Source organism: Chrysochloris asiatica, unplaced genomic scaffold (assembly GCF_000296735.1).
Source record: "Chrysochloris asiatica unplaced genomic scaffold, ChrAsi1.0 scaffold00209, whole genome shotgun sequence".
NCBI classification, from domain to species: Eukaryota; Metazoa; Chordata; class Mammalia; order Afrosoricida; family Chrysochloridae; genus Chrysochloris; species Chrysochloris asiatica.
This window is the reverse complement of record NW_006408727.1, coordinates 3713391-3727930: the sequence shown is the minus strand read 5'-3', so window position 1 is coordinate 3727930 and position 14540 is coordinate 3713391. Positions and strand designations below refer to the sequence as shown.

Here is a 14540-nt window from a genome sequence, read left to right as displayed (position 1 = left end):
TTCATCCATGTTATGCGGTGGCTTACTGCTTCCTTGTTACTCTTCAATGTAGCATAATATTCCATTGTGTGTATGTACCTCAATTTGTTTATCCATTCTTCAGTTGATGGGCACTTTGGCTGTCTCCATCTTTTTGCGATTGTAAATAGTGCTGCTATAAACATTGGTGTGTCCATGGTATTTTTAATATCATCTTTTATGCAAGTGAAAGTTGGATAACTAATAAGAAAGACAGTAGAGTTGATGCGTTTGAATTATGATGTTGGGGAAGAATATTGAAAGTACCATGGACTGTCAGAAGAATGAATAAATTTGTCTTGGAAGAAGTATGACCAAAATGCACCTTAGAATTAAGGATGGTGTGACTTCATCTCTCATACTTCAGACTCATTTTCAGGAGGGACAAATCTATGGAGACAGACATAATACTTGGGAAAATGGAGGGTCAGCAAAAAAGAAGACCCTCAGTGATACGGGTTGACACTATAGTAGAAACAAAGGGCTGAAACATAAGAAAAATTGTGAGGGTGGCACAGGACTGGGCTGTGTTTTGTTCTGTTGTGCATAGGGTCCACTATGAGTTGAAACTGGCTTGACCAGTGCTACAAACAACCACAAATAATTTTGTTAATTTAAATTTCCTGTGCAATACATACTTTTTCTTCACTAGTATCAAATTCCCCAAACACACATTGGTGGTGGTGGTGGTGATATGCCATGGAGTCGATTCCAACTAATAACCCTGCATAGGGTTTCCAAGGCTGTCAATATTTATGGGAGCAGAAAGCCTCATCTTTCTCCCATGGAACTGCTGGTAGTTTCGAACTGCTGACCTGGAGGTTGGCAGCCTGACTTATAAGCACTGTGCTACCAGAGCTCCATTAACACACGTTATTCACATTCAAATAACATATTTGATCACCTTCTACACTATGGTTATTATGCTGCCCATGCCCATTTGCCACTGAATCAATTTCAACTCATAGGAATGCTAAAGGACACAGAAGAACTGTCCCATGAGGTTTCCTAGGCTGTCATCTTTATGGAAGAAGAATGTCACCTTTTTCCAATGGACCTTATGCACAACAGAACAAAACACAGCCCAGTCCTGAACTACTGATCCTTAGGTTAGTAGCTGTATTACACTCTGCCACCAGGGCTATGAATGTTTACCCTTGGGAAACTCAATGTAATGGAACTGAGAGAATATTACAAAAACAATATGATAAATGCTAAAATCAAAGTAGGAGAAAAGTGTTGTAGAGTTCAAAGGAAAAGAATGACTAATTCCCCAATCAAATTTCCCAGGGGGGCTCTCCTCTTCTCACCTTATACTGTACCCATGGTGAGCTGGTGCAGCCCCGGGTCTTCATCTGTCAGTCATGACTCACATAGCTGTATTTCACACTGAGCCCTCTCTGTCTTTACTCTGACCTACAACTACTTACTGGGCATCTCTCCGTACATGTCCACTATGTCCACAATATATATCTACCCAAGTTAATCTCCTTCCTTTTTTTAAAAAAAAAAAAAATATATATATATATATATATTGTCTGTAACAAGGAATGATTGGTGCATTCATCCACTCAGGTCAGAAACTTAGTGATCATCCTTGATGCTTCCTGATCTCTTATTGTTGTTATGTGCCTTTCAGTCAGTTCCAACTCATAGTGACCCTGTATAGGAAGGTACTGTAGATCTTTATGGAAGCAGAAACCATCATCATTCTCCCACAGAGCATCTGGTGGGTTTGAACTGACAACATGTGTTTAGCAATCCAGTGCTTATCCTCCAGAGCAACCTTGCAATCCCTTTTTCTCCCAAGCCTCACAGTATTAAAAAGTCACCAAGTTCTCATACACATTTACCCTCTATTCTATCTTCTCTTCAGTGCTGTGTTCAGTCAACACTGACTTATTTGCTTTCTAGGTTAATGCCAAAACTGGTTAAACTGATATCCTCCTACTCAAGAATCTTGCCTTTTTTATCAGACAGCTGACATTGAAGAAAAGAAAAACTACTTTGAATTTTTTTTTTTTTTTTCTGAGTATTTGAAGTGGAGGGAATTTCATGTAGGAAGCTTCCATGTACAAGTGATGGAAGAACTGAGAAGCTTACAAAGGACAGTGGGATGATATGGAAATTAAGAATGCTGTCTCACCTACTGGCCTATGAATTCTTAATGTAAGAAAAAATGTCTTATTCAGCTTTTCTTCTCTACATTTAGCAAAATGGTTGTTGTTAATTGCCATTGAGTGGGCTCCAACACATAGCTACCTCATGTTTAACAGCATGAAGCATTGCCCAGACCTGTGGCATCTTCAGAAGCATTGGCATGTTCCAGTTCACTGCTGTAACCACTGGGTATTGAGAGTTCCTTCTAAACTAGAGGGCTCATCTTCCAGTACCATATTGGACAATATTCTAGTGTGATCAATAGCGTTTTCATTAACTAATTTTCAGGAGTAGATCGCCAGGTCTTTCTTGCTATTCTCTCTAATTCTGGAAGCTGCTTTGTAACCTGTCCACCATGAGTGGCATTTCAAATACTGGTGGCATAGCTTCCAGTATCATAAAAACACCCAAGTCACCATAGTACAACAAGCTAACAAATAGTCAATGTAGCTTTGGATACAGTATGCATAGTACAATTCCTTAAATATGGTAAACAATCATTAAATGATGACAGAATGAAAAAATCATTCTAATAACCAAAGAACCACAGAAGGTTCTGGAAAACTTACCCTGCTTCCAATCTATCATTTTATCATACTTTACCATGAAATAACTAATTATTTTAACCTGATTATTTATAATATGAAACACTTAAAATGTCACTGTGTAGAACATAAATTTCATCATTTCTATTTTAAGAATTCAATTGGATTCTTTGGATAAAAAAATGTTTTTAAAATTTTCCAGAGTAGGTATTAGACTATTGTTGTTATTAAGTGCAATCAAGTCGGTTCTGATTCATAACAACCCAGTAGAGGGTTTCCAAGGAGCGATTGTAGATTTGCACCATCAACCTTAGGGTAAGCAGTCCAGTGTTTACCCTACAGCTTCACACCAGGAATAGATATTAAAATTGTCTCATGAAGTTAATTGCACTGGAAACAAGTATATGCTCAACTTGTCATGTGAGCATCATACCTAGCATATATGTTACAGTGTGTCCCATGTGATTTCCTTAGATAACTATCACTTTGTTTAGGGCCATAACTCTAAAATGTTTTTGTTCACTCACTGGGTTGAATAATACCAAAATTGTTCAGAACACAACACAAGACTGACAAAAAGTCTGACTACACAGATGGATAGACCAAATGGGGCTATTTAGTATTAGACAAAGGTAAAAGAAGAATATGTTCCCTAAGGCATAGCACTAGGCTACAGTTGGTGATAAAAATATATTTTTTTAAAAATGTAATAAATAAGAATATGGGCTTTGGGAGCAATGGTACTACATGTTTTTTCAAAGGTATTTTAGTATAAGGTGGCTATGAAATAAGTACAACACACACATATTTAACATAATTCTAAATGATGTAAGGATAATAGATTATAAATGAACAGCAAACCTGGAGAATGCAACGATGAATTTCTACTGCAGAATGTATTTAATGGTGACACTGATACACAAAACATTCATTTCAACAGGAGGTTCCATTAAAAACAGATGTTGTGTGGTTCATTTCAATTACAGCTTAAATTAGTTTATTTATCAGCTGTTTTTCACTAAACCTTATTTTTAAAAGATGCTAGTTATGCTGTTTTTATTTTTTCACTATCCTTGTTAAGAAGTGCTAATTATTATATATACATTCAGTCTCCAGCAACTTTTTATTTTAAACTGTAATTTGGATGACAGTTTACAGAGCAAATTAGTTTTCCATTCAACAATTCATACACATTTTGTTTTGTAACATTAGTTGTAATCCCCTCAATGTAAATAGCAGTTTACCTGTGTCTACCTTGGGTTCTTTGTGTCCATTAGTCCTTTCCTTCTGAGCTTTGTTTTAGGGCAAATGCTGTCCTTTTGGTCTTGGTTAATTATTCTGAGAAGTAGGTTCCTCACAAGTGTTGTTGCTCACTTTAGAGGTCTGATTGCGGTTTGGCTGTTAGGTGATCTCTGGGTAGGTTCAGTACCAGGTTTAAAGGATGTCTAAGGGCCACAGTGTTGGGGGTCCTACTAGTATCTATCAGACCAACAGGTCTAGTCTTTTTTTTTTTTTATGATTTTGAATTTTGTTCACATTTTTCCTCCTATTCTATCCAGAACCTATTCTAGCTTTTAAGACTCCAGCAACTTTTCTTGATACTTTTCATTGTGCTTGATGTGGAAAAGTGTTGATAGGAAATACACATATGTCCCATCTCTCTCCTTGCTCCTATGGAAATTAAAACAAAACAAAACAAAACAAAAAACCCAGACCAAATTTGTCCTCCTTCTGTTAAGTTCTCCATTAAAATCTCTGGGTCTGAATTTGCTCCTAACATCTCCCTTTAAAATCAGAGAGATAGACTAGATGATTATTTGAAGTTATCTTATTCATTAGTACTTGTTGTTGTTGTTGTTATCTGCTGTGGAATCAATTCTGACTCATAGTAACTCTGTACAGGGTTTCTGAGTCTGAGTTTTGAACTCCTGACCTTGTGGTTCACAGCCCAATTAGTAACCACTACGCTACCAGAGCTCCTTATGCATTAGTACTTATGATTACTGATTTTAAGATTTTGATATGTTTTATGTTCATCAACATCATTGTTACATTTTTTCTAGTTGGAGGAAATAAAGATGAGATCAATTTAACTCAAGGAAAGTAGGGTTTATTGTAGCCATACAAAGAGGGCTCATAAAAGCACTGAACATGTCTAGACATGTTTACAGCTCATAAAAGCATTGACATGTCACATAAGGTCGAAATTGGAAATCTTCAGGAACTAGATGATTCTTTTTCTATCAATTCCTGATTTATCTCTCGTAGCTAATTTTTGCATTTTTCTTCATTTTCTTTGATCCTCTCTTAACTGGCTTTCGGAATACTGGTATGGCACTGAAAGATAATGCCATGGACCACAAGGACGGTTTGAATTGCAAGGTTTGCAGTTCAAACCCACTAGCTGCTCGTCGGAAACCCTAGGCAGGGTCACTATGAGTTGGAACTGACTGGACGGCACTTAACAATAACAACAGCAACAACAACAAAACTGGCTTTCTCTTTATTCTTACTTTTCTTTTCCATAATATCATCCTAGCAGTGTAGGCCTAATTCTGCATCTTGATTCAACATCCCTTGTCTCATATTCTTCTTAGTCCAATATCAAGTTCCTGAGAGAGTATTCTTATTAGTCCATCTCATCTTATTTCACCATAGGCATGAATTTATTACTAGCCTGTGGATCAGTTATCTCATTCTTTGTTCTCAAAGCCCTGGCCAATGTGGGAAGAGGATAGGATCTTAAAGCATAGAACGTGGTTGTGCTCTATTAGTAGGGGTTAGAAGCAGGGCAGTTTCCATTATGGAAGGGACCAAAGAAGGGAAAGATGTTCAGCTCTACCGCAGTAAGTCAAAGGTAGCCTTAGCTTTAACACATTTGAGTTCAACTAAAATGACATCAATACTTTACAGAGAAGAGTGGTTTTGCATGGAATCTCTTAATGAAAAACATAATACAAATGTGTACAAGAACCTTAATTCTTTCTGAAAACCACAATAAAGTCTTCAGGATAATAAAATTCTTAAAGACAGTTTGAAAGGGAAAAATTACTTATATGATCATTTTGAATGGATACAGTATTAAAAGATATTGAGGGAATGTTTGGTTTCTGCTACTAGAGTTAGCCTGAGATGTATGCTGATTACAGAGGCAGGCAACAAATGAGCGTTCCCATTTTTCTAGTTCACTGTTGTCTCCTTATAATTCATTCTGCTGAAATACCTCAATAAAAGTACCTAAAACATAATGACTGTTTTAAGACCCTAGCAGCAAATAATTAATGAGTATTTTAGTCAAATAATTTCTCATAGTAAAATTATAAACCATCTATGTCAACATTCCCCAGTGCAAAATTAGAAACATAGGTTAAACTTTTTAATACACTTATTTATCCAATAAATAATGCTAAACGGTTTTGGAAATTTTTTGTTGATGAAGAAAATGATATTTTCATCTAAAGCATGGTTTCTCAACTTTGATATTTTGACATTTTGAGTCAGATAATTCTTCTTTTGGAGCTGTGCTGTGCGTTGTGAGATGTTACATACCATTTCTGGCCTCTATCCACAAGATGCTAGTAGCACACACTTCTCCCCATTTGTGAGAACCCATGTCTGTCTCCAGACATTGTCAAATGTCCCATAGGAGACAAAATCACCAGAGTTTGATATCTTGGACATTGTTGTTGTTATATGCCGTGGAGTCAGTTCTGACTCATAGTGACCCTGTACAGGGTTTCCAGGGCTGTAGATCTTTACAGGAGTAGAAAGCCTCGTCTTTATGCTGCGGAACAGCTGGTAGTTTCGAACTGCTGACCTTGCAGTTAGTGAGCTGAAATTGATTGATATTGGCCATTTTGAATCTGATAGCCACATGGTTTACTATGCCGGGAGTGATAAATTGAAGAGGAATGGTGTTGCATTCATTGTCAAAAAGAACATATCCAAATCAGTCATGTGCCTACAGGGAAGACCAGTTAGTACCACTATTATTCAAATTTATGCACCAAGCACTAAAGCCAATGAGGATGAAATACAAGAATTCTACCAACTTCTTCAATCTGACATTGATCACACATGCAATCAAGACATATTGATCATTAACGGTGATTGGATTGCAAAGGTTGGGAGCAAAGAGGAAGGGTCAGTAGTTGGAAAATATGGCCTTGGTGATAGAAATGATGCTGGAGTTCGCATGATAGAATTCTGCAAAACCAATGATTTGTTCATTTCAAATACCTTCTTTAGACAGCACAAGAGAGGACTATACATATGGACCTTACCAGATGGAATACATAGAAACCAAATTGACTACATCTGTGAAAAGAGACGATGGAAAAGCTCCATATCATCAGTCAAAGCAAGGCCAGGGGCAGATTGAGGAATAGACCATCAATTGCTCATATGCAAATTCAGACTGTAGCTGAAGAAAATGTAAGCAAGCCCACGAGAGCCAAAATATGACCTTGAATATATCCCACCTGAATTTAGAGATCATCTGAAGAATAGATTTTATACATTAAATATATATCTGTTGTGCATAGGGTCGCTATCAGTCGGTACTGACTCGAATGCACCTAACAACAACAACTGTTCATTTATTTTAATGGGCAATAATTATTTTTGTTGTTAAGTGCAGTCCAATTGAGTCCATCTCATAGCAACCTAATATACAACAAAATCAAACACTGATGGGTCCTGGGCCATCCTCACAATCATTGTTATGCTTGAGCCCATTGTTACTTCCACTGTGCCAATCCATCTTATTGGAGGTCGTTCTCTTTTTCACTGACCCTACATGTTATCAAGCATGATATCCTTCTCCAGTGACTGGTCCCACCTGACGATATATCCGAAATATGAGAGATGAAGTCTGGCCATCCTGGCTTCCAAGGAGCATTCTGGCTGTACTTCTTCCAACACAGATTTGTTTGTTCTTCTGGCAGTCCATGGAACTTTTAATATTCTTCTCCAATGGGCAGTAATACTTGGTATCAATAGAGGCCTTTCTTTAAAAGCAAATAACAATGAAAGCTCTGAGGTTATCATACTATCCCTCTCTGAAAGCTTGATTCATGTATTAAGTTTAAATTCTCCTTTTCTCTCACTGTCAGGGAATGTCTGGGCAAAACGAAAAGTATAGATTGATATCCTAAGTGTAGCCTTTTATGGGTGAAGAAAAAAATTCTCAGATCAAACCTAACTCTCAATTCAAACCAAATGCTTAAAAGAAGTAGAATTGAGGTCCAAATGGAATTCCACCAATGATTTAAGTTCTCAGCCAAAATAAATGTTTCCATCTGCATGTGCATTATAAACTCAGGGCTAATAGGCAAGTTGTAATTCTCTAGCACGATCCAGATAATTGATAGGCTTTGATAATAAAAGGAAACACTATTCATTTAAAAGGCTTTTGCAATATGAGAAACACTCCTTCCTCTTGAGTGCATTCATTGTTATCTAGTAAATATCCCTCCAACCAAATAGTGCTATAAATACAGTATTCAGAGATAATCTTTGTGAACATGGATTTCTGAGTAATTTGTAACCATGAAATCATTTCTTTATCTTCAAACCTTAAAATTCAATTAAATTTATTTACACCTTATCACGGTGGAAATGTTCATGCAAAATTTCAAATATTGCTCATCGCTGTGCGCTAATGCTTCAGACTGCAAAGTCGTTTGAACTGAAATGTCAGTGGTTCAAGATCACCAGCTGCTCCTTGGAAACCATATACAGGGTGGCTATGAGTTGGAAGTGATTCAATGGCACTTAACAACAACAACTTTTAACCTATTGATTGCCCTGTCGTTGTTATGAGCCAGTCAGTTCAGACTTATAGTGACCCTTTTGGTGTGGTGCTGTGGATTAGCACTGGGCTGTGAACCATGAGGTTGGCAGTTCAAACCCACCAGCTGCTCCTCAGAAACCCTATATGGGATCGCTGTGAGTTGGATCTGACTCGACAGCACGTAACAACACCAATAATGTTTCCAAGGAGTGGCTGTTGAGTTTGAATCACAAACCATGTGATTCAAACCAACCTTTAAGTCCAGTGCTTTATTGAATATGTTGTTGTTACATGCAGTTGAGTCAGTTTCGATTGACATGGTCAGGAACCAAGTCATTTTGGAAAGAAACCCTGTAGGGTTTCTGAGGAGCGGCTGGTGAGAGATCTCCCACACTTACCCTAAATTTCAATGCATTAAAATGTAATTTCTTTGGGAACAGGAGCACTATAGGTCCCTGGAAACCTACAATTCTACATGCTCTCTAGCAAAATGCTTTAGATGATGATGGCAATCAAATACATTCTTGGATTTTTTTTTTTTTTATTTCACAGGATTATACACTCACCATGTATTTCCAGCAGTCTTGGAAAGACAAAAGACTTTCTTATTCTGGAATTCCACTAAACCTCACGCTAGACAACAGGGTAGCTGACCAACTCTGGGTACCAGACACCTACTTTCTGAATGACAAGAAATCATTTGTGCATGGGGTTACGGTGAAAAATCGCATGATCCGACTGCATCCTGATGGAACAGTTCTCTATGGACTCCGGTAAATGGCTCTATGTTTACTGTTGTTTTATTTTTACTTTTAGAAGGCAATGAGGTGAGAGAAGCAAGTCAGAGATTATATAGACACTCATGTTTATAAGAAAGTTATACTAAAGACCTTAAAATGGTGTTTTAGAACCATTTGAATTCAGTCTAGGCAACTGGTCCATCAAAGGTAAGTGAATTATTTGCCCTGAACTTCAGATAATAAATGTAATAATAAGGACATGTCTTTCAGCCAGATTTCATGTCTAGTTTGTTCTAGATGTTTATTCTTTCTTAGTCAGTTGCTTGATTATCACAGAGCAATCCTGACTGAACAGAAAGATGCTCTAGGTATTAGGTGTAGTTAGTTAATTATACAGAGGATTGGGAAGCAATTTGATAAAGAAGTAGGAAAATATTTTGTCATGACTTTGACAAGATCCATAGTGGGTTCACTTATTATTTTTGTCCTTTTATATTTAGTCTATAATCCATATTTTAATTAATGTTTGTGTTTGTGTGAGGTAGAGGTTGAGATTCATTTAACTCCCATGTTGTTGTTGTTGTTAGGTGCCATCAAGTCGGTACCCACTCATAGCGACCCTACGCAAAACCGAACAAAACACTGCCCACTCCTGAGCCAACCTCACAATTGTTGCCACGCTAGAGCCCATTGATGCTGCCATATTGCAAATCCATCTCTCTGGGTGTCTTCCTCCTCTTCTCTGACTCTCCACCTTACCAAACATGATATCCTTCCCATATTGACATCCAACTATTCTAGTCCCATTTTTTTAAAAAGACTTTCCTTTTTGGATTGTTTTGATGCCTTTGATAATACACCTATTCCTCACTTATTGACTACTTCATTACCTAACATGTCACATTTACTACAATAGTAAAAAGTCTGTTGTCCAACTATTTTGTGCAATAACAACATGTATCTGGCAGTAACTAATTCCAAGCTGTGAAGAGAGAGTAATTCAGGTTGAGATAGTGTCAATTGGACTGGGCTATGATTCTCAATGATTGGCAGTTGTTTATTGATATAATTATTCTCTGTTTTGTGATCTGATGTGATCATCCTCCATTTTCATATAATGCTGCCTTTCCAAAATGACTTGGTTCCTGACCATGTCGATAAGTAAAGAGTGGGGGCATGTTTCTGAGTTCTTTCCTGTTCCATCAGTGTGTTTGTTGATTCTTAGGTAGTACCCAAGTGTCTACTTAGTATAGCTGTATAGTAAGTCCTAAAGTCAAATAATATAAGTCTTCCAACTTTGTTTTAATATTTCATGATTGGTTTGGCTATTCTAGGTCTTTTTTTTATCTTCCTATAACTTTTAGGATCTTCCTGTCTATTCATACCAAGAAATTCTACAGGGATTGTAATTGAGATCATATTGAATGCATATATCATTGTGAGAGAAAAATGGTATCTTAAGAATACCGAGACTTATATTGTTGACATCTCAAATGTTTTGCTACATATATGTTTACCACAATTAAAAAATTATATTGAGTCTTCAAATTCATGAACATGATAGATATCTTTAGCTATTTAATTTTAATTTGTCACATCAGTTATTTTACCATACTGCTTTTATTTTTATTTTTAAGAATCAAGTATAAAGGTAAAGGTGAATTATTAGCCCCAACCGATATAGTTAAGGTCTTAATGAAGACATTGTGCCATGTTTTAAAACAAACCTCAAGTTCTACCAAAGAAGTGTCTGAGCTGTGGCATGTTATTGTAGGCAATATAAAGTTGTGGTTGTTTAACCTTTAGAGTCATGTTTTAGGTTCCCTTAGAAAATATGATGAAAATTCTTATCCCAAAACTCAAATACACCCCAAATTTTCCTACAATTGCAGGGTGGTTTTAAACACTCCAAAGTCATTGAATGGACCATATATGCCAAGCTAAGTTCTCCAATACAGAAATAATAAGCAAGTGAAAACTGTAGCTGTATTTAAACTTCTGTTTTTATTAAGTGATAGTTGAACTTAATTTTCACAGTTACATGTCGTCAATTAAACTTCGCAAAATGATCTTAGGAATTTGTTTGCACTTTGATTACTCCACAAGTTATCACACCAGTTCAAAATCACTGAATTAAAATCTCTCAAAAGAATGGTGCAATAAACTAACAAATTCCTTGAGTCTATCAGTAGCCACTACAGACAAAATCTACTAATTTGATATCCATAGTGGTCATTAGTGATGTTGCATACATTGGAAATTAGGTTATAATTTTTGTTACCCATGTAACACTTGTATTGGATATCATGAAGGTGTAAAGGGATGGATTGCCTATTTAAAGGATTCTCAAAGAATTGTTTTATGAAAAGTCAGTAAGCTACTCAATATATAAGTGTACTGAGTGGTCAAGAAGGTATTTTTAAAAAGCAACTACACTTTCTGCAAACAAGTATACAGGTCTCATTCTTAACTTAAACCTTTTCATGCTGGAATTTCCCACCATATTGGTAGTCTCTACCACTGGTAATTATAAGAATATTTGAGAGCTATGAAATTCAACACATCTAATATTACAACTGGGAAAACTAATGCCCAGTTGTAAAAAAAACGTAGCTAAAGAACACAATAAGATAATAGTAGAGATAATAGTAGATGTGAATAGAAAATCTAAGTTGGTTGATTCTCACACCTGTTTTTTTCCGTTTTCACAACCTTTCTTTTCTTTTCTTTTTTTTAAGTTCAAGTTGTCACAATGTTATATATTTTTTTAACTTTTTATTGTGAATTGAGTGAAGGTTTGCATACAAGATCATCAGCTTTATATTCAACAAATGATACACTTTGTTTCATCACAGTGATTGCAATCCCCTCCCTGCAACAACAGTTTTCCTACTTCCTCCCTGCGGCTCCCCATTAACATCTTATATTTCACACATGAACAAAGCAAAAATATTTTATGTATGCAGTCCAAACAAAAAACTACATATTCATTTAAATGACCAAAGGGCACATTTTGCAAGCCAGCCTTCTGCCCACAGGCACAGAGCCTTATTCAGTCCATTAGCCTAGAACTCACAGCTGTCTGTCCAAGCCACTGCCTCTGCTGTTGTCATTTTTCTAGGTAGGGATCTCTCACTCCACTCATGCTCTACCTTCTTGATGGTCCTGGGATTGTCTGTTCCTGAAATGAAAGATAATTACTGCCCCCTTTTAGTTATACATCTTTTATAATTATAGCTGTGGCAATAACAATTAATCCTGCTACAATTACTCACAATTGAATCATAAAATCCTATCTCCATCATCCCTTACCTCCTTTCATCAGCTCCATCATGAAAAAAGGGAAACTATTCAATGGGGATTCAACTTAACACCCTTCATTTTGAAACTGAGCACATTCATGAAAGATTATAAAGTAGCTGCTTTATACCCTTCCCCATTTTTTATAGCTATTGTCTAAATTTCTTGTCCCTATCCACTGAGTACACAGAGGAATCATTGCTGTTCCTTGATGTGAAGAATATTTCCATTCTGGTTGGAGTTTTGAGCAACTGCATCCAAAAGCAAAAGATACTCACAGTGATAAGTATCTTTGTATTCATCTGATCGAGTTCTGGTCAGCTAGCCAAGCTAGGTCAAATTGGTACTAGCTGCAAACCTCCCTGCCCTTCAGACCAGCTGGTCACTTCACTCTTAACCCTAACCCCAAGGGGCTAAGTCAGTGGCAATGGGATCAGGAGTTCACACATCTTCCTAAACTTCAGAATAATCAGCCCCTCCTCTCCTTTTTCTCAGCTAAAGGTAATGTCAATGGAACATGGTCAAACTCAGTCCACGTCTTTGTTGCTGCATTTTCCCCACTTCCATTCACAAATAGACCCAGGTGATCACCAGTAAGCATACTAGATTGCACATAAATATCTACTGTAGGCAGGGAAAACCAATATCCAGAAGACAGTCAAACACCTAAACACCCTCTGACACACACTCCTTTGCACCTTTGCCCATTCAACCTGCCTCATTCCATGTATCTACTTACAGAACATTGTTGTTCTGAGATTGTATATAAATCATTATTGACTTGTATCGCATTTAGCCCATGCATATTTCCCTAAGTCTTACCCAATCGTCATTGTTTATCTGCCACCTCCTCCTGTGTATTGCTCTCCCCACTGCGTATATTGCCATCTATTGTCATGTGTCTACTTTCCCACCCCTGGTAACCATCAACAAATATTTCTTTTAGTATGGATACCTTTTCTTAAGCTTTTATAGTAATAGTTTTTAATTTCACTCAACTCAATGTAATGTCCTTTGGTTGATCCATGTCATGAGGTCTTTTGAAGACTTAGAAGTTAACACCTCCTTCCACGTTGTACAGCTTATTTCTCCTATTCAAAGTCAGCACATGTTTGAGCAGGCATAAATCTTTTAGAGAGAAAAAGAAACACTTCTTTGATTATCTGTGCTCTGATCTGTTTATGGTCCCAGGTCTTCATATAAGAGAAGCACTCCAGTCCTGATATTTTCCTTTTCCTTCTCCCCTGTCTTCTTTCCAATCTTTGTTTTCACAGGTTTGTTACTCTTTTTCTTACCAACTCTTAATTCATTATTTCATGTGATTTTTCCAGTCATCAGTTGGGGGTTATTAGTTTCTTACTATTAATGATAAAATTGAGACTCAGTAAATGTATATGAATTGTTCAAGGTCAAGCTGTTTAAAATGTTGCTGTTGATCCCCCAACTTTAATCCTCTGATTTCATATGTCATACTTGCTCCTTTGCTAATAGTTTCTCTGTGAAATTTGTAACAGAAAACCAGCCTGGGAGGGAAGATGTGAAAACGAAGAGAGGGGAGGAAGAAAAAGCATGCTCATTTTAATTCCTCTGGCATTGTATTTCCTAGTCTTAAAAATGAAAATGATCATTTTCCTTTATGACAGCTTTATTTAAGAATAACCACCCTATATCACTTCCTAAGCATTCATACTACATACAAAAGCCTTATCACATAGCATCTTTCTTGGCATATATATATATATATATACATGGGTAATCAAGAGAGTGAAATTGCTTGCCTTTTTTCATTCCATAAATCTAACTAATACAATGAAATGAGGTCATGTCTTAATGAGTTGTATTTAACAATGATTGCTGAAAGTGAAGAGGACTTGAAACATTTACTGATGAAGATCAAAGAGCACAGCCTTCAGTATGGATTGAATCTCAATGTCAAGAAAACAAAAATCCTCACCACTGGACCAATAAACAACATTCTTATCA

At 36.7% G+C, this 14540-nt stretch overlaps 1 protein-coding gene across 4 annotated transcripts in view; it reads left to right on the top strand.

Moving 5' to 3' along the window:
* The window catches only part of GABRB1 (gamma-aminobutyric acid (GABA) A receptor, beta 1), a 790923-nt gene that overhangs the window by 305031 nt on the left and 471352 nt on the right, over nt 1-14540 (top strand). For all 4 annotated transcript variants that reach the window (XM_006872679.1, XM_006872681.1, XM_006872680.1 and 1 more), the window contains one exon: nt 9070-9290. In XM_006872679.1, the coding sequence (XP_006872741.1) occupies nt 9070-9290 (221 nt within the window). The remainder of the gene's footprint in view (nt 1-9069; nt 9291-14540) is intronic.